General features: G+C 35.2%; 1 protein-coding gene across 1 annotated transcript in view; it reads left to right on the top strand.

Moving 5' to 3' along the window:
* Positions 1 to 8: 8 nt before the first annotated feature.
* ints11 (integrator complex subunit 11) overlaps positions 9 to 19588 on the top strand; it is a 39913-nt gene continuing 20333 nt past the window's right edge. The window contains exons 1-9 of the mRNA XM_039755749.1: positions 9 to 418; positions 3883 to 3980; positions 7709 to 7782; positions 8286 to 8514; positions 12152 to 12250; positions 12404 to 12438; positions 14988 to 15126; positions 15389 to 15453; positions 17207 to 17396. Coding sequence (XP_039611683.1) covers positions 391 to 418; positions 3883 to 3980; positions 7709 to 7782; positions 8286 to 8514; positions 12152 to 12250; positions 12404 to 12438; positions 14988 to 15126; positions 15389 to 15453; positions 17207 to 17396 — 957 coding nt within the window. The 5' untranslated portion in view covers positions 9 to 390. The remainder of the gene's footprint in view (positions 419 to 3882; positions 3981 to 7708; positions 7783 to 8285; positions 8515 to 12151; positions 12251 to 12403; positions 12439 to 14987; positions 15127 to 15388; positions 15454 to 17206; positions 17397 to 19588) is intronic.

Below are 19588 nucleotides of genomic sequence, written 5' to 3'. Positions count from 1 at the left end.
ATGTGCTGGTGGTGAAACATGGAGACTTCCGAAGCGGTTTCCTAGTGTTTGCATAGTAGCATTGAGCTGGTTTACTCCCCCGTAATATTGAAATTTAAAAATGAATGGTTTTATAAACAGAAGGGGGTTTATTGAACTAGGCTTTCGCAACCAAAGCAAAATGTAGTGTCGTCTTTGTTTTCTTTAAGATATATTTTTATTCTTCTCCAGATAAAAAGATTCCTATTCCTTCCTGTTAGTTGTCTTTTGAATAGTTATTTTTTTTCAAATGCGTAGTGTGCTTTGCTGAAATCAAATGAAGTCTAATGTCACCCAGTTTTTCAAGACTTGCGTTTAAAGGAGGGTGATAATTTTAACGAATAATCCCGTCTTGTTTTTGTCTGCTGGAAGATGCCAGAAATAAAAGTCACGCCGCTAGGTAAGAAAACCTGTAATAATGAAATAAAGTATAACCAAACCATTTTAATTATCGGAGGTTTGTGTAACTGGATTGTATTCGTAAACACATTGGCTCAAAGAAGGCAAAGAGCGGTTTAGTGTGAGGAGGATGTGAATATGACGGACCTTCTTGTTATCCCAGCTCGTCCATTAGTTCATCACCCAGTTAATGTTTAGCTCGGCTTCATATCGCTAACACCCGCCAAGTGGGGAATAATTCGTGGGGTGGTTAGTGACTGATGCTGTAACGGTCACTGGGTCTTGCAGATTCACTGTGTACAATATTCGCCATAAATGACGGTATCTGACAAAGTATGCAGTACAACTTCTGATCAAGAATTTGGTCTTGTCACGTATGGACTACTGCAACTGTTTAATGGCAGGAGTACCGCCATGTGTCACAAAGTCGTTGCAGATGAGTCAAACTAGTTTTTTTCGTTACAAATGAGTCAATTTTTTTTTTCTTTTTCATCAGTATGCTGCTAATGGAGTATGTGAATTGCCCCTTGGGATTAATAAAGTATCTATCTAAAATGCAGTGGCACGTCTGCTTATCATTTAGCTTAGGTTGGCACATGTCATTCCTTTTTTCAGATCACGACATTGGTTCACAGCCGCTCCACGTATTAAGTTCAAATCCTTGATGATGGCTAACAAGAGTTGTCAGTAGATCAGCACCTATGCATATGGAGACACTTGTGAGCGACTTCTCTACAGCTTAGCTGTGCTAATCAAATCTCAGACCAGACTCTTCCTGTGTTGTTCCTAACTGGTGGAAGCAGCTGCCCACTTCCATTCAAAATGCTGACTTCATCAATGTTTTTAAGAAGTGCTAAAAGAAATTCATTTGTTTGTTGAATTTCTGTCCAGCTGATACAATCTATAAAATTTTGTAACCTAGAAATTGTAACAAGCTTGTTTTTTTTTGTTCTGAGCTCTTTATTTTTTGAGAATCAATTTCATAACGTTGTCCCGTAACACTTGTTTCCAAACAGCCCCCCAGATGTTTACTTGACTAGGTTGATCTCTTTTGTAAATCACTTTGGATGAAAGTGTCTGATAAGCAAGTAAATGTAAATATAAATATGTTGGAAAAAATAGGTATTAGATTGGTTAAGAAGACTGCTTAGTGTCGCTACATAGCATTTGAAGCATTCATATGACTAGAATTGGTTTATTGAATGTCTTTGTTAAATATAAATTGTTTTCTAAATATAACTCCTAATTGCTCCTTTGACTACCAGGGACTTGGTGCTGAATCTTGGTCCAGTGTGTTGAGTGTGAATTCAGTCAAGTTTTTTTTTTTTTGCCTGAAACTGAGTTTCACATTGAATCAAGTGACTTTATTGTCATACCATCCATGCACCGTATGGCAGCATACTAGTATGAAATAATGTTCACCAGCACCATTGTGCAACATAATAAATAAACACAAGACAAATAACGAACTATACTATAAATAGATAAATAAATAATAGGTAAATGAATAGATAGTAATAAATAATAACAACTAGTATAATAATAAAATAACTGTAGTAGCTTCATGCATCTATTGGAAGATAAATGGATAAGTGATACAGCAGCAGTTGCTGTATTGAAAGTAAATAAATAAAAATGAAATATTGTTCCTGTAGTAGTTAATCAATATGGGAACCAATACAGTTGACTTCAGGAACTCATGTTCTGTCAACAGCCCACTTTATATAAATAAATGGCTGCAGTGTTGAGACTGTTTGTAGTATCAAGTTCCTGAGAGTGCATGCTGCAGAGGACCTCACCCAGCACTAGAACTCTTCTTTTAGTGAAAGATAAACCTCAACAACCACTTTATACTTCATGAGACAGTTGAGGAAAACACACTTCCCATTTTCCATCCTTACCATGTATTGCAGGGGTGTTAGACAAAGTGTGCTAAGTGGCTGTATTACTGTGTGGTTCAGAATCTGTAAGATGTTATAGAGGATTGTGTGGACAGCTGAGAGTACAATTGGTGATCTCTGCATTCTCTCCAAGACATCTTTAATAAATGCTGCCTCTGTAAAGCATCCACTATTGTTTTTTGTTCAGCTCCCATCCAGTGAATGGTGCTACAGTAACCTGCTCAACCAGGATACTTAACAGCTTCAGCCCCCAAGCTGTCAGGCTCCTTAAAGCTTTCACCACTCTGTTATTGTTCTAAATTTTGGAACTAGGTTAATTTAATAATGTTTAATAACCTTAACAACTATGGAAATAACCTAATAATTTCCTATATGTTTTTCGGTACAGCACACTGTTTTACACTGTCCTGTCTTGTGCACTTTTGTTGTCAAGTGTGTTATACTATTATTCAGTCTTAAGGCGTGGCACATTACATTGTTGGTCTGTACTTTATACTTTGTATACAGCTGAGATAACAATAAAGAGGACTTTACTTGATTTAAGTACAGTCGACTTAGAAATTCATGTGTTATCACTGGACATAGCAAGCCAAGATTAATTTTTGCAAGGCAGCATTACAGATGATGATGTAGGTAAAAGTATCAATATAAGTATTTAGCAATATAAATAATTCAGATGCTATTTTCATACTAAATAAAGACATATTTATGAAATATTTCCACTTTAAGAAATTGTATGAATTCTTCTGTGTGGAAAGCAGTAATATATAGTCTACAGACAATTATACAATTATTGATTAGCACAAGTGGCACTGAAAGTAAACTTCTTGGCCAAAGCCCAGTTTTAGAAAGCACTAGGATGAACACCAAATGCTGAATACCTTGCATTTTTAAAAGTTTGTTTTTGTGCTTTTGGGTAATGCCTAAATTTCAAAAAGTTCCCAAAGTTTCACTTATGATTTAGGCTTTTGCATGTAACTGGATTATAAAATTAAAAGTTGATGAACAGTACTTTTATTATTGAAGTCAGCCTTTTTAAAAAGGACATACTTAAAAACTGAAGTTAATATAGAGAAATTAATACATTCTGAATGTGACATTTATTTAGCTGTTTTCAGTGGACAGAAATGTGGAGCATCCCAAGTAATAGCTAGACTCGCTGTGTGTTAATTACACAAGTAAGTAAATACTGAACTCCTGATTTTAGATAGTATAGTACTTCTGATTTGTATGATTTCCCAAACATTGTTTTGTTTGTGTATGCACCCTTATCAAGTTATAGTTCTTTTTAAAAATATTTCTGTTATGGATAAGGCCTATTTAGGAACAAGTTTTGAGATTTGTGTTGTTGCCTAAACTTGGCTTATTCTGCCCAAATGTTCCCTCTGTAGTATCACTTTCAAGCAGCAACCTAAAGAGGAAATTTTACCACCATGCAGTATACAGTATATGTCAGTAATGTATGTAAAGCTTCTGTTATGGAAAAAAAAAGTCACATTTCAGACTAGTGTAACTTTGGTTTGTGAAGGCTGAGCTTAATTCCTCTCTCTTGTGTCCTTATTAGGTGCTGGACAAGATGTGGGACGCAGCTGCATCTTGGTATCCATTGGGGGTAAAAATGTGATGCTGGATTGTGGAATGCATATGGGATTTAACGATGATGTACGTAAAGCATTACTTGTTTTACGCAACAACAGATTGAAATAATTATCCCAAGTACCTAGTAAACTGTGTTTCAATCACTTTTCTTTACTGCTTTTCTTATATCTTGGACTTTTTGTTTGTAAATATCATTGTATTTTATTTCAGGTTAGGTTGAGCTAGAGGTAAGCTTTATTTATCAAAGTTCTGATTTTGTTGTCATAGGTTTTTTTTTTTTTTGTGATTAATTTTTTTTTACTGATTCAAGGAATTTGACATACACATAAACAAGGTGAATTAAAAAGGGGAAAACTGTATACCCCAAGAGACATTCTGTTCCTTCAAACAAAGCCACCCCCTCAAACTTCAGAGCCTCACAGTAGAGTTAAAATAAATTAATGTTTAGCTAAAGAGGAGAAAAATAATTGGGCAACAAAAGCATCAGGAAAAATGTGAAATAACCCCTTAATGATATCAACGGGAATCAAATAAAAAAAAAGTTTTCATTTTTGAAATTAAGGTAGATCAATTATCAATGGATTCTAAAGATGCTCCAATCTTTTCACAAGATTGCCAATTGTGAAAAGAAATAACCACGGGAGATTTCCAATGAGAAAGAAGTAATTTAGCCATACTGTCAAGACAAGACATTGAGGCCATAGGTTAAAAAAAAGAAAGAAAGAGAGCAGGATTCTTATTTTACAGAACACTCCAGTACTGAGAGGACAGCCTTTCAAGATCTAGTATTTAGATTCTAGTATCTAAGATTTTGAGCTCCAGTTGTGATAAAACAGTGTGTTGACTATTTTGATTCCATATCAGTTCTTTATTCACATCTTAATTATTCAGGGACTTTCAAAATGTGTTGTGGTCCATTGGCTTTGCATTCTTTTTATTTACTTTTATTTTTGCTGTCATACTACATTCTTCCTCCATCATTCATTACTATTTTCCTTCTGCTCTTTTTGACGAGGATTGCAGTAGCCCCTACGACAGACTCAATATTTAATCACAATAGAGTGTCCTGGAGCCTGCTCAGGGTTTTTTCCTCAGCGGGCCATACATTTTGTACCTCCCATGGAAGACTCCCAGGAGGCATCCTAAATCTTATTCTATATCTATTTTTGCAGCTGAGCTCTATACAAAAGTGTCAGAAAAAATAACTGAATTAAAAGACCCATTATTACAAGAAGTAGCAAAAAAAACCAGTCTAATTGCTATCTCTCCCTGCTCCCAGCACATAAACCTGCCTTTCTTTCTGCTAGAAGAGCAGTCAGTTTCTCAAATCACAGATAATGGTACTAATTTGGTATCATAAAGCTCAACGTCACTTCCCATGGGAATCAAAAGCTGCTTGAAGCAGCAAACAGCCTGACTATACAAAAATTCTAAGGGCCTGTTTTACTTTGTAACTATGTAAAATACTCTGAATCCTGTTTGACCTTTCAGCTTTCCCAGAATACACCTTGCTCCATTTCAGCATAACAGACCTTTCAGGCTTAGTCCCACTAACTGCAAAAGCATCTCCCATACAATCCTTAATAAGAATAACACCTGACATTCCCAAGCATGCTTTATTCCACATATTACACACATGATTATGCACAAATCATACACATGGAGGTGCTGTTGAAAAACTGGCACAATAATATGAATTTCTTTATTTTTTTATAACATGCATTAATGATGTCTGACTTAGCAATACATCATTTGATGGTATCTATATTGAATTTTAAATATAAAAATAATTAAAAAAATCTTCATCTAGTGTATTTTAAAATGTGTAGCCTTGGCATTTTTCACCAGGCAGTTATTGCATATCGGAAGAACTCATTAAGTTCTCACCACTTAACATACCCCTTTGTTTTAAAGGGTGAAATGCTGATTTGCCTGATCTTTTGAAATTTACTGTCTTTGTGCTGTTACAGTCCAACATATTTCACTAAAAGGAATAACATTCAGGTTGTGAATTTTACTGCCTCTGGACAATGTCAGTGGTCAGCACGTACTTCATACAAATCTTAGGATGTTTTTCTTCTCCCAAAGGACCACAGACACCAGAAACAGCCATTCAAAACAAATCATGTCCACAAACTAAAAAACAAGTTTGGGCATTCTTGGCATTTGTTTGGTGGTATACATGATTTATTCCAGATCTTTCAAATATGACTATACCCCTCACAAATTTGACATATACATCCAAACCTAATTAAGTTAAATATTCTCCAGAATGTGAGGTAGCATTCAGTTTATTAAGCAATTCTTTATATGCAACAAGCCAGTGTTACAATGCCGTAATATTCTTTTACATACTTTTGTTCTGACAGACTGTTCTGGTGGTGGTCTGACAAGTATTCTTGGCAGAGAGAAGAGGAGTCATGACACCTCATATGTGATATAAATTACCAAGTAGTGTGGTGGAACGTAGGATTTTAGGGACCTTTAGATCTTGACTTGATGTTATTTTGGAGAATCTAGGTGAATAGAATGAACAAGCTTTTTGGACTGAATGGCCTGCTCTTGTCACAATTGCTCTGTTCTCAAACTAATGTTCAGTTAATCTCTTTTTGATATTTTCTTAGGTTGTGTAATAGATGTAATGCTGCTCAATTCTTATTTTGTCAAGCTGTATTGTCCACAGTCAATATTGTAATACAGTGGCTTAAATGCATCTAAGTTTAACTCAAAAACATTTATCTTATTTCAGTTTAAGTGGATTGAACATAAAGAGTCTTGCTTGTTAAGCAGAACAAAGTTTAATTGTACTTGGTTTTCCTAGTACTCTGGTCTTTGCATTGAGTCAATCAAATATTTTCCCAGTGAGTGAATTGAGTGGCACTTAAGACTTATTGAATTGGAATCACAAAGCATATCTGCTTCTTACAAGTTAATCCACTAACCACTACACTAAGGATGTGTAGAAATAATAATGCTGTCTGATGTAGCAGTGACTGTTTATCAAATAGCTTCATTGTTAAGGCAATAAAGGATGCCGATAAAAATTATATGTAGTCATTAGAATTGAACACACTGACAGAACAGTCTGGGGCCTCTAGGAATGAGTCTTGCAGTTTATAGAACAAGAAACAGCAGCTGCTTGATGGCTACTTTGGTGTAGCAAACTGACAGTGAGTTGTAAACAGAAGTATGAAGCACAGACAAAGGAGAAATCTGTTTTATCTTGTAAGCACTGTGTGGCTATTATAAATCAGTTGCTGTTTATTTTAAATGTTAATAAAATAGTAATCTGTTTAAACCAAAAATGGTATTGAAATAGAGTAGGGGCGGTCTAAATAAATAATAAATGTTGGAGTTGCATTGTGTGGATAAAGAAGTTTGAGAAAATGCAGAAATTAATCACACAGTGCTGTTTCTTTGTGCGATTTGCACAGGTGAATTTGCAATCATGTTGTGATACTCATGTTTCATTGTAACTATTATATGAGGGAGGTAAAAAAGAAAAATTTAAAAAGCTTAAGTAAAGCCAGGTTGTGCAATTGTTTTTTCTGTTACTGTTACTTTTACCATTCGGTGCAGGTGCCTATAAGGTAAGAATTCAGAGCATAATAATAGACAGTATCTAAGTAAAGCACAGTTCTTGTAACTTTCATGCTTAATATAACAGTATAAGGTGAAAAGATGTTTTATTATTTCCTAGCTTCTAATTTTTAATGGTACATTTACAAAGGATGTATTCTATTATGCAGACAAAAATAAATTTTCTTACATGAATCTTAATGTTTTTACAGCGTCGCTTCCCAGATTTCTCATATATTACTCAAAATGGAAGACTAACAGAATTTCTGGACTGTGTCATTGTCAGGTATCTGCTACTTTTAACTATATGTCTTCATTTAAAAAGCTTTGTTTAATTCTCCCACCCCATCCATTGTCGAATGCGTTTAATCCAGGGAGTGAAACCTATCCCAGCAATGTCAGTAACAATTCAGGAAACAAACCTGAATGACGTGCTAGTCCCTTGCAAGTGTACTTTCAAGTACACTCCTACACCCCCTCGTAATTGACCAATTTAGTGTCACAAGTTGACATGGTTTTGAAGTACAGGAGAAAAGACAGAGCACCCAGACAAAAACTCATGCAAGCACAGAGAATGCGCAAATTCAGCACAAGCAATGACCAAACAGTATCTCCCCTCAGTCCCCCAAAATTGTGTTTTTGAACTGGAAACACTGTCTTTTTGAGACATCTAAACATTTTGTCATCAAATTAAGTGTGACATGGATGAAACATTTAACACAATTAGTCATTTTACTTTGCATTGTTGTTAATCTTTGCTTTTTTTTTTTCTATCTTCACTACATGTAGTCATTTTCATCTGGACCATTGTGGTGCTTTACCCTATATGAGTGAGATGGTGGGATATGATGGTCCAATCTACATGACGCATCCCACAAAGGCAATCTGTCCTATCCTTTTGGAAGATTTCAGGAAGATAACAGTTGATAAGAAAGGAGAAACCAACTTCTTTACATCTCAAATGATAAAAGACTGCATGAAAAAAGTTATTGCAGTGAACCTACACCAGACTGTTCAGGTATTTTATAAATATGGTGTGATGGGTTCTGTTGATTGACAGAGAAGTCTATTGAGTAGACTATAATAGTATAATTCAAACCCATTAAGGCAGGGTTTCCCAAACCCTCTCCTGGCATTCCTGTTGCTTTTCATTTCAATAACTGTATTTATTAGCAAACATAAAAAGTTCTGCAGTTCAAGTTCTTTCCAGCATTGTAAAGCATGGTGAAAAGGTCTAAAAGTAATTTAATATGGTATCTATTGAAAATCTGCACTTGTTACAGTTTTTAGTTCTTCTTATTTAACAACTTTATTTCAACACACATTCAATCAAATATTTTTCCACAGTTTAAAATCCTAACATGCAACCACTAAGTGAAAACCAAATTCTGTAAATGAAAGGGCCGATTCATGACTTTGACATGCACAGCATAGCACAGGAAACCTACAGAAGTAACTGATTTGATGTAAAATAATTAATCACAGTCACTTCATTTGAACATAGGTTTAACTTGCTGTGTGTCCACCCCAGTTTTTGAGGTATTCATTTTAAATTACAGTAATTGTTACTAAACATGGACATTGATCATCAATATTATATGTGTGAAAACTAATGTGACTTAACTACACACTTCAAAGTAAATTATATTGTTGAGTAATAGGCCAAATGTTGGTTGTTTATCCAAAAAAATGAAGTTTTAAAAGCTCGTATTATCACTTTGAAATGAAAAGACTCATTTGCAGGGAGAAACTATTTACTTAAGAATACTGCAGAATAAATTCCTCCTAAAGGTTTTCTTTTTCTATGCATGGATAAATTATGTCAAAATCAGCCATCACTCAGGGAAAATGTGAAATATAATACTGTTTTGGCTTAGTACTTAGGAACAAAGATATGAATGTCACTGAACATTTCTCTCAATGTTTAAACTGGAAGAAGTACAAAAAAACTTCACTGGATACACATCCATTAACCAGAAGCAGGATTTCATATTTATCTTTGCAGTGCAGAGTAGCATTATCCAAGAGAATATCATACTCTGTGTGCACAAGTGTTTAGTCCTTAAAGACCTTTAAACAAAATATTATGTTAAAATGGCATGTAATAAGTAAATATATTATTACTGTATCTGGTTTTGTATTTTGTGTAAAATACATTTATCAGAAAAAATGCCATCTTTAATTTTGTCAAGCACATTATTTTTTTTTCTCCAAAGTAAATATTGTTGAGTAATAGACAACATATTGGTTGTTTATTATTGAAACATTTGTGTCTCTTTTCAAATTTTACTTCTGACAATGATTGAAGTGCTTTTTTTAATAAAGAAATCCCTTTTCTATGCTAATCATTTTTCATTTATCATTTTTAATGAGTTTTGATTAGAAGGTATCAAGTTTGCAGTATCCTTCAGTAGATACTTCTTTATAGCAATCAAGTAATAACTACCTCAGGAACATCATTACTAACTAAAAGGTGCCTCCAGGGTGGAAAAAGGAAAAACATGACAGGATGATGCAGAGTAGTGAGGACAATGATCAGTGCAAATATGTTATTAAGTGGTGCAGCAACTTCATCATAGTGCATAAAACCAAAGTCAATTGTGTCAGTTTTTACTGATAAATATACTAATCTAAAAGATCTTTGTTTTGGGAACTTTATTCTGTTTTGCAAACATAGCTATAGGGTAGTGTGAGAAACAGAATAAGAGATATAATGAAATTTACATTAACTCTTCATTAGAGGTTTAAAATGATTTCAAATGGATTTGTAATGTGTTGCAGTTTTTCCCTAATAATACTTGGTAATACGTGTGTTCTGATCTTTGTGCTTAGAGGTGCTAGTGTACATTGTAAGAATAAATTAAAGCTGTGGATTGAGCAATATGTAGAACAGCAAATGGTTTTTTTTTCTTAATTTTATCTTCATCCATATTTTCTTCTTTTTTACTATTGATAACGATTAATGCATACAGTATAAATTTCATAGTCCATTATCTAACTGGTTAACCATAGGAGGCAGTTGAGTGATGCCAATAAAAGATTCCTAATCGTGAAATTTGAAATGGAGGTTTTACTGCACTGTTAAATACAAAAAAGAATACAAGTCAAGAAAGGTTTCTGTTTATATCAGAAATTACACAAGACTTGAAACATCAGACCCCTAATTTATTAGATGAACTGCTGAGATTCATGCCATGAAAAGGTTATACGACATTGGCCCAGGAACATTTTCAAATTTTATAATCAAATGCCCAGCATTGCTCGGGAGGAAAATAAAGGTTTTTTTAATTGTTTGAGAAAAACATAATTTAAAAAACGCAACTTTAAAAATAAAAATAAATTCGCAAACAATAAATCTGGGTTCGCTTCCTGTGTTCTCCCCATGTCTCCCTGGGTTTTTCATTCGGTGGGCTGGCCCCCTGCCTGGGGTTTGTTTCCTGCTTTGTACCCTGTGTTGGCTGGGATTGGCTACAGCAGACCCCCGTGACCCTGTAGTTAGGATATAGCAGGATGGATAATGGATGGATGGATGGATGGACAAAGACTCACTAACGTGCTTGTCTTGTGGTCTTGTATGTATGTTATCATCCAGTCGACGCTTGGAACCGGCCAACTGTATTTAATTTGAAAAGCAACTGGGGCGCGGTACTGCTCAAACAAAGAATGCTGGCAGTCATCTCCAGTACGCCTTTGTGTTTTTTTTAATTGTTTGAGAAAAATATAATTAAAAAAACACAACGTTAAAAATAAATTAAGAAACAAAGACTCACAAATGTCCTTGTGTTGCAGTCTTGTATGTATGTTATCATCTAGTTGATACTCGGAACCGGCCAACTCTTGTTTAATTTGAATTTGAGGCGCGCTGCTGCTCAAAAATAAAGAATGCTTGCAGTCGCCTGGTATATACTAACTGGTAAGACAGCATGGGATCCTAGAAAGTATTTAAATCATCAGAACTATTCTGGGCATCTTTCTGCTAGAAGGATTCATGTTGCTGAAGTGCTTACATCATTTGTGCATTAGCAGCTAAGCGATTGTCTTTATTAGGAGGTTTCCTTTTGCCGGTGTGCTGGCCTCGCTTGTGTATCCTCAAAGCTGGAACCCTCACCCCGACTCTACATCTCACTTCCGGGCCGAACAGACACACACACACTTCCACACGTAGAAGTCTGTTTAATTTCAAAAGCAACAGAGGCGCGGTGGTGGCGCTCAAGCACAAAGAATGCTGGCAGGCGCCTCCAGTTCACCCTCTGGTAGTCATTCCGAGTGTCAACTGGATGATAACATGCATACAAGACTGCAAGATCACCCCCATCCTACCCAGAAGGGGGTGGGTTACGGCTGATTTCACCCTAAAGTATTTTTAGTCGACCAATGAGGAACATGTGTACCAAGTTTCATGAAAATCGCTCCAGCCGTTCAGACATGATGCTGGAACATACATACACACATTGACTTTTTTATATATATAAGATATATCTTGTATATAAGATTCAAGTGTACTTAATATCAACTTAATGTTCTGTCCTTTACTTATAATATTTAGGGATGTAGCGATACTGTTATTTCTGTTGTTCAAAAAAATATTTCTCCAAAATGTACTTGTAGGTACAGGTATAAGCTGTCTAAAATATATTATATTAACATTTTTCCAGGTTGACGATGAGCTGGAAATTAAAGCCTACTATGCAGGCCATGTCCTGGGTGCTGCTATGTTCCAGATCAAAGTTGGAGCTGAATCTGTGGTGTACACTGTAAGTTGTTTGTGCATTATGTAAAGATTCCAATGGGGACAGTAAAATGACAATAAAGTGTGGTACTGTATGTGCAGTACAGAATTACTTTAGTTTTCACCTATTTGTTGATAATTAAATGTAACTCTTCATTTATAACTTTTTTTTGTTTAGGGTGATTACAACATGACCCCAGACAGACATTTAGGGTGAGTTTTTCAACATGACCATGTATTTTTAACATTTTGTTTATATTCTCTAGAAATACTGGTTTGTCATTGCATTCTTAAACCAGTAGTCACTGGGACACACAATAAAGCCTTGTTAGATATTAAACATGCTGTCTTCTTTGAATACTTGTTCACCTAAATATACAATATATCAATTGCCAGGATTCACTGAAATCTCAGTCCCAGCTGGATTATTTGCTAACTGGTGTTTATCTTCAATTCCTTGGAAGAAATTATTATGTATACTGTGTCAAAATCGCTTACATTTGATTTTCTTTTCAGAAAGTCATGTAATGATGCTGTAATTAAGCTCTTTTTGTTGCCAGAACTTATATGTTGATACACTGTTCCTTATGCCATTCTATTCCAAGTCAAGCTTTTATTCAGCCTTACTTAATCTTGTCTTCATCTGTATACTTTCCATTGTTGTCAGAAATAGATCATTGATATCTGTCCATCTGCTTTTTTGGTTGGTATTATAATGTATAATTCCTTCTTGGCTGACAGCGTTCTCTCTTACAACATCTAAGAAATACAATTGGTTACATTTCTTTTTATTTTTCCAGTTGGAACACGGGCCCATGAAGTGACTTGATTATGGTCACACCATGTCAGTAGTGGGACTTGAACCACAAACAGCAACCTCAGGGTTCTAATTTATCTGTCTGTTTAGATACTTCTATATGGAAGAACATAGTGGGAATTTTAGAATGTGATCTATCTTAAAGAAACACACCACTTAAAAATCAAACTTAATCTTTTTGTAAAGAAAGTAGAGAAAAAAGTTTTGGATATAATAGAAACTAATAGTGACTAATGCAGACCATTTGAAAAATGTCAATTGAGAGAAAAAAAAAACCCAAATCACGTTACTTTTGTTACATAATCCACATGTCGGTTATCCAGTTGTAAGCTTACAATGTGCAAAACACACAAGGTTTTTTTTTTGTTTGTTTGTTTTTTGAGTAAAACAATGAATATCCCTTTGATCTTCCAAGGAAGTTGCACAGTGCTACTTGATCATTTTCTCTGTCTTTATACTATTTAGTTGTGATTTCATGCTTGCCTTATTGAGTTCCCCTTAATGCTATGCAATGATTATTCTTCTCCACAATCACATTAACAGTAGTCCTTTGACTACTTTGAGAATGTTTACACATTTTCATATCAAAATCACATTACAAATATCAGAATTTACTGATATAGTAGGAATTTTAATCTTGGTTATTTCCTTTAGTGGACTAAGATTTTAAATGTAAAAGCACTTTGCAGTGATAGATTAATTAACTAGTAAAAGCTAAAGGCAGTAGAGCTAGCATGGTTCTAGATGGTAATGGTAAAACAACCCACATCGCCAACCTTTACCCTAGAATGGGGTAGTTGGTAAAAGTGGCTGAAATTTCTACTCGGGTTTTCTGGGCTCCATTCCCATGACTGGATGAGAAGCTTGAAGTCGAGACACTGCTGTTTTAAATTAAGAGGAATCAGATAAAGTTGTTTGGGCAAACAGTGTAAATAGTCTGCACATCTACCACCATATTTATAGTAGACACAGCCTGAGAGAATATCCAGGAGCCAACATAGGGACGAAGAGGTTATATTACTGAGTTAGCCTTGGAGCACCTAGCAGTTCCCCTGTTTAAAAAAAAAATCATACATTTGAAGGGAGATCAGATGTGACGAATTTGTTCTGCTGCCATGATAACACTCCTAAGACTACACAGATTGGAAAAAGATGAGTACATTGAGCAAAGAAGAGTAGGTACAAGCAACAATAATGCAGAGCCAAAACCGTGATCCACATTGATTAACAGTGAAAGTACCAGTTTTAGAAAGACTGAGGGGAAGGAGCAGTTCTCCCACTTGCCTGTTTACAAATCTTCATTCAGAGTGCCACACTGAATTTCTTTCTTTGTTATCTCTTTGTCTGTTAATACTACTATAGTAATAGAGCAGTCTGTAAGGGTGTTTTTCCCTATTAATTTTATTTTGAATAACTGGGAATCATGGCACAGCTGCAGTTAATAAGGTCACTGTTTAAGTGCTCCTGGAGACCAAATGACTTGTAAATTGAGTATTATGGTTAGGCATATTTTTTTTCAAAACTAGAAATCTTTTATGCATTAACCAAATTTTATTCATTTATTTCTGACATGTTTTTTTTAACTTCATTGTTGCCATTTTAGGGTGCAATCTTCCTCTAACCCCAATCTCAATTAAGCTTTCATAGGAAAACCATGGAAATTTGGTTTTAATATGTGATTCCCTAAACCACCAATATGTTTTATTAACTTACTTTATGAAGTACATTTCCTTAAGCAAACAAAGTGTAGTCTGCATACTTGCATTAATAATATAAATTTGCCAAGTACAAAGAAACAGCCAATAAACTCTTTGTGACTCCAAGACCGTAAGAACAAAAGGAACAATGAAATGGTGAATTACGTTGACAAAATTAAGTGTTAAAGTATCTATAATTTAATTAATCTGTACTGATGAAGTTTCTTTACATTTTTGTCATCTTTCAGAGCAGCATGGATTGATAAATGTCGTCCTGATATTGTGATTTCAGAGTCAACTTATGCTACTACAATCCGAGACTCCAAACGTTGCAGAGAAAGGGACTTCTTAAAAAAAGTTCATGAAACAGTAGAGCGAGGAGGAAAAGTAAGTAAAGTAGCAGCGTAGCATTATTGATTTCTTTATTACTTGTGTTTTTATTCCTGCTGTTATATAGCCGTACTATTTAATGTGCCAGGTTAAATCTATCTAAGCTTCGGTGCATTTCTTGTTCATTGATTGAAGTCCTAAAGTACTATAGTTTTAGCACCGGATGAGATTTAGATGTAGAAAGTGATGCACAGTTTCATCTTCTATAAAGTTAGAAACACTTGTCAGTTATTTTTAAAAAATTAATTTATTTCTGTAGGTTCTGATCCCTGTTTTTGCCCTTGGAAGAGCCCAGGAACTTTGTATATTGTTAGAAACTTTTTGGTAAGTATGAACATTCAATCTTTGTTTAGTGTGTCACAAATGATAGATAGATAGATAGATAGATAGATAGATAGATAGATAGATAGATAGATAGATAGATAGATAGATAGATAGATAGATGAAATACACTATATAATAGATAGATAGATAGATACTTTATTAATCCCAAGGGGATCACTAGCAATGTGCTTTGAAATCTGGTCAGCAAAGGTTTTAATGTGTTTATTGTAGTTCTTGACATATTTGGCTCACTCTATTCCTAAGCATAACCTTCATACACACAAGATCTTGACAAATCATATTTTTTTTTTATACATAACTCAAGTCCCCAAATGATTTTGTCACATAATTATTGTCCCCACCTTGTATTTTGATTATTTTGACTGAGAAATTTTATTTTTAAATAATTCTTTTTCTCAGTGCTTCCCAAGAAAGAAAGTATGGTAAAATATAAACCATTAAAAAAAATAATTCTGAAAAGTGAAATGTCAACAATGTCTAAGTGGTTCCTCCCCACTTTGACACATGGTTGAAACACCTTTCACACTTATTACAGCAATTAATTTTTTGGATACATGTCTATTAATTTTGCACAAAGTGAGGGGAAAAAAATTGTCCGTTCCTCTAAAAAAAAAAAAAAAATTGTAAAAAGGTTAGTTGAGGAGTGCCAGTTTTAGGTCAGGACTGGAATACTCAAGGACATCAGTTATCTTCATTGTTGTTTTGGCAGTGTGCTTTGGGATATTGCTCTGTTAAAAGACAAACACACTTCTCAGGTTAGACATTCTTGCAGAGGAGAACAAGTCTTCCTCCAGGATTTGTCTGTATTGTGCAGCATTCCTCGTCAGCCATTTCCAAATTGCCAGTTCCTTTGCTTAAAAAACATCCCCACAACATGATGCTGCTACCACCATATTTTACACTGGTGATGTTGCCTGGCTGATGTGCAGTGTTAAATTTACACCATACATGCCGTTTAGTGTTCAAGCCAAAATGCTTCACTTCAGTCTCATCAGACAAGACTTTTTACAAATTCTTCACAAGCAAGGACTTGTTTTTTCAGCCTGTGTTGCATTATTTTTATTCATTTTTTCCATTTTAGCAAATTGTTGAAAGGTTTCCTTTCTTTTGATTTGGCATGATGTACACTTTATTTTGTGGATCAGCTGTAAAAAAACATCATTGAATGTATTACAAGTTTACAGTCCAGGATGATATAATGTAATATTATTTTGGGGGCTGACTATTTTTTCAGTTCACTGTATATTTTAGAAATATCTTTAGGTATCATTATCAATCAATCACTAAAGATGGTAGTTTGTTAACTTTGCAGGGTTTTCTTTGTTTCCAGCATTAAAGACTTCATACAACTCACTGATAAAAGTACTGTTTATCCTAAAGCATAGTTGTGGATTTACCTTTTTACATTCTCTAATGGGTTGAGACTGGGCTGGAACATATCAGTCAGAGAGAGCAGGCACACACATGCTCAAATATTAAGACATTCTAAAATCCTTACATTATTATGTTACAATGCAAACATTGGCTTTTTAACTTTCCACCAAAATATGGCAAAATTCTTGAATGTTATGTATTTTTCCATTTTTTTTCTTTGTCTATAAGTTAATCAAATTACATAATACAAGATAACCATCTTTGTAACACTCTACATTGATCTGAGTGGCAATGTCTGTATTGAAATGAATAATTTCTAGTTTTACGCAGTAATTTACCCTAGATTTGTTTATTTCAGGGAACGGATGAATCTGAAGGCACCAATTTATTTTTCCACTGGACTAACTGAAAAAGCAAATCATTACTATAAGCTTTTTATCACCTGGACAAATCAGAAAATTCGTAAAACATTTGTTCAGAGAAACATGTTTGAGTTTAAGCATATTAAGCCATTTGACAGATCATATACAGATAATCCTGGACCTATGGTATGTTACCTTTTAGAATTGCAATTTTACATGATGCAGCATTTAGAAAATGATAACTCTGTTGATTCACCTCAAAGTTCACTAAAATTTGGATAGATGTAAGAAGACAAGATTAAAGTATTTTTCTATTTCCAAGTTACTGGAGTGGAGGTGAAAGAGTAATAGTTTTCTGAGCCTCACTACCACTAGATGGCACTCACAAGTCATACATAGCTGCTGCACACCCTGCTTTACACTTTACTTTGCAGTTGTGGGGCTGATTTAGATTACAGTGGTGGGTACGGAAAGTATTCAGACCCCCTTCAATTTTTCACTGTTTGTTATATTGCAGCCATTTGCTAAAATCATTTAAATTAATTTTTTTACCTCTTTAATGTACACACAGCACCCCATATTGACAGACAAAAAAAAGAATTTTTGAAATTGTTGCATTGTATTGTATTAAAAAAGAAAAACTGAAATATCACATGGTCCTAAGTATTCAGACCCTTTGCTGTGACACTCATATATTTAACTCAGGTGCTTTCCATTTCTTCTGATCATCCTTGAGATCACCTTCATTTCTTTGAGTCCAGCTGTGTTTGATTATACTGATTGGACTTGATTAGGAAAGCCACACACCTGTCTATATAAGACCTTACAGCTCACAATGCATGTCAGAGCAAATGAGAATCATGAGGTCAAAGGAACTGCCTGAAGAGCTCAGAGAAAGAATTGTGGCAAAGCACAGATCTGGCCAAGGTTACAAAAAAATTTCTGCTGCACTTAAGGTTCCCAAGAGCACAGTGGCCTCCATAATCCTTAAATGGAAGACGTTTGGGACGACCAGAACCCTTCCTAGAGCTGGCCGTCTGGCCAAGCTGAGCTACCGGGGGAGAAGAGCCTTGGTGAGAGAGGTAAAGAAGAACCCAAAGATCACTTTGGCTGAGCTCCAGAGATGCAGTCAGGAGATGGGAGAGTTGTAGGAAGTCAACCATCACTGCAGACCTCCACCAGTCAGGGCTTTATGGCAGAGTGGCCTGTCGGAAGCCTCTCCTCAGTGCAAGACACGACAGCCCGCATGGAGTTTGCTAAAAGACACCTGAAGGACTCTGAGATGGTGAGAAATAAGATTCTCTGGTCTGATGAGACCAAGATAGAACTTTCTGGTCTTAATTCTAAGCGGTATGTGTGGAGACAACCAGGCACTGCTCATCACTTGTCCAATACAGTCCCCACAGTGAAGCATGGCGGTGGCAGCATCATGCTTTGGGGGTGTTTTTCAGCTGCAGGGACAGGACGACTGGTTGCATTCGAGGGAAAGATGAATGTGGCCAAGTACAGGGATATCCTGGACAAAAACCTTCTCCAGAGTGCTAAGGACCTCAGACGGTCAGGAAGGTTTACCTTCCAACAAGACAATGACCCTAAGCACACAGCTAAAATAACGAGGAGTGGCTTCACAACAACTCTGTGACTGTTCTTGAATGGCCCAGCTAGAGCCCTGACTTAAACCCAATTGAGCATCTCTGGAGAGACCTAAAAATGGCTGTCCACCAACGTTTACCATCCAACCTGACAGAACTGGAGAGGATCTGCAAGGAGGAATGGCAGAGGATCCCCAAATCCAGGTGTGAAAAACTTGTTGCATCTTTCCCAAGAAGAATCATGGCTGTATTAGCTCAAAAGGGTGCTTCTACTAAATACTGAGCAAAGGGTCTGAATACTTAGGACCATGTGATATTTCAGTTTTTCTTTTTTAATACAATACAATGCAACAATTTCAAAAATTCTTTTTTTTGTCTGTCAATATGGGGTGCTGTGTGTACATTAATGAGGGAAATAATTTAAATGATTTTAGCAAATATAACAAAGTGAAAAATTTATGGGGGTCTGAATACTTTCCGTACCCACTGTATATCTTAAACTATGAGATAATGCTGAATTCATGCAAAGCTTATCATATTCATTGCCTGAAATAAACTGACTCAAAGTCATATGTAATCAGGCATAAAACTGTTACACAAAATGTGCTTGATACAGAAAGCAACTTATGCAGTGTAATGAGTAACTTCAACATTAATACAATTCAGTGTTTGTTGGGTTTTTTTATTTTATGCCGTTTAGTGTATAGCCTGATAACATATTAGTTTAAGTTGGTTAACTTAGTTGTGAAAAAACGATGAAGAAGAATATATTTTAAATATACCATC

This window comes from Polypterus senegalus, chromosome 6, assembly GCF_016835505.1.
Source record: "Polypterus senegalus isolate Bchr_013 chromosome 6, ASM1683550v1, whole genome shotgun sequence".
Taxonomy (NCBI): Eukaryota; Metazoa; Chordata; class Cladistia; order Polypteriformes; family Polypteridae; genus Polypterus; species Polypterus senegalus.
The sequence above is the reverse complement of the archived record's forward strand: the minus strand, read 5'-3'. Positions and strand labels throughout refer to the sequence as shown.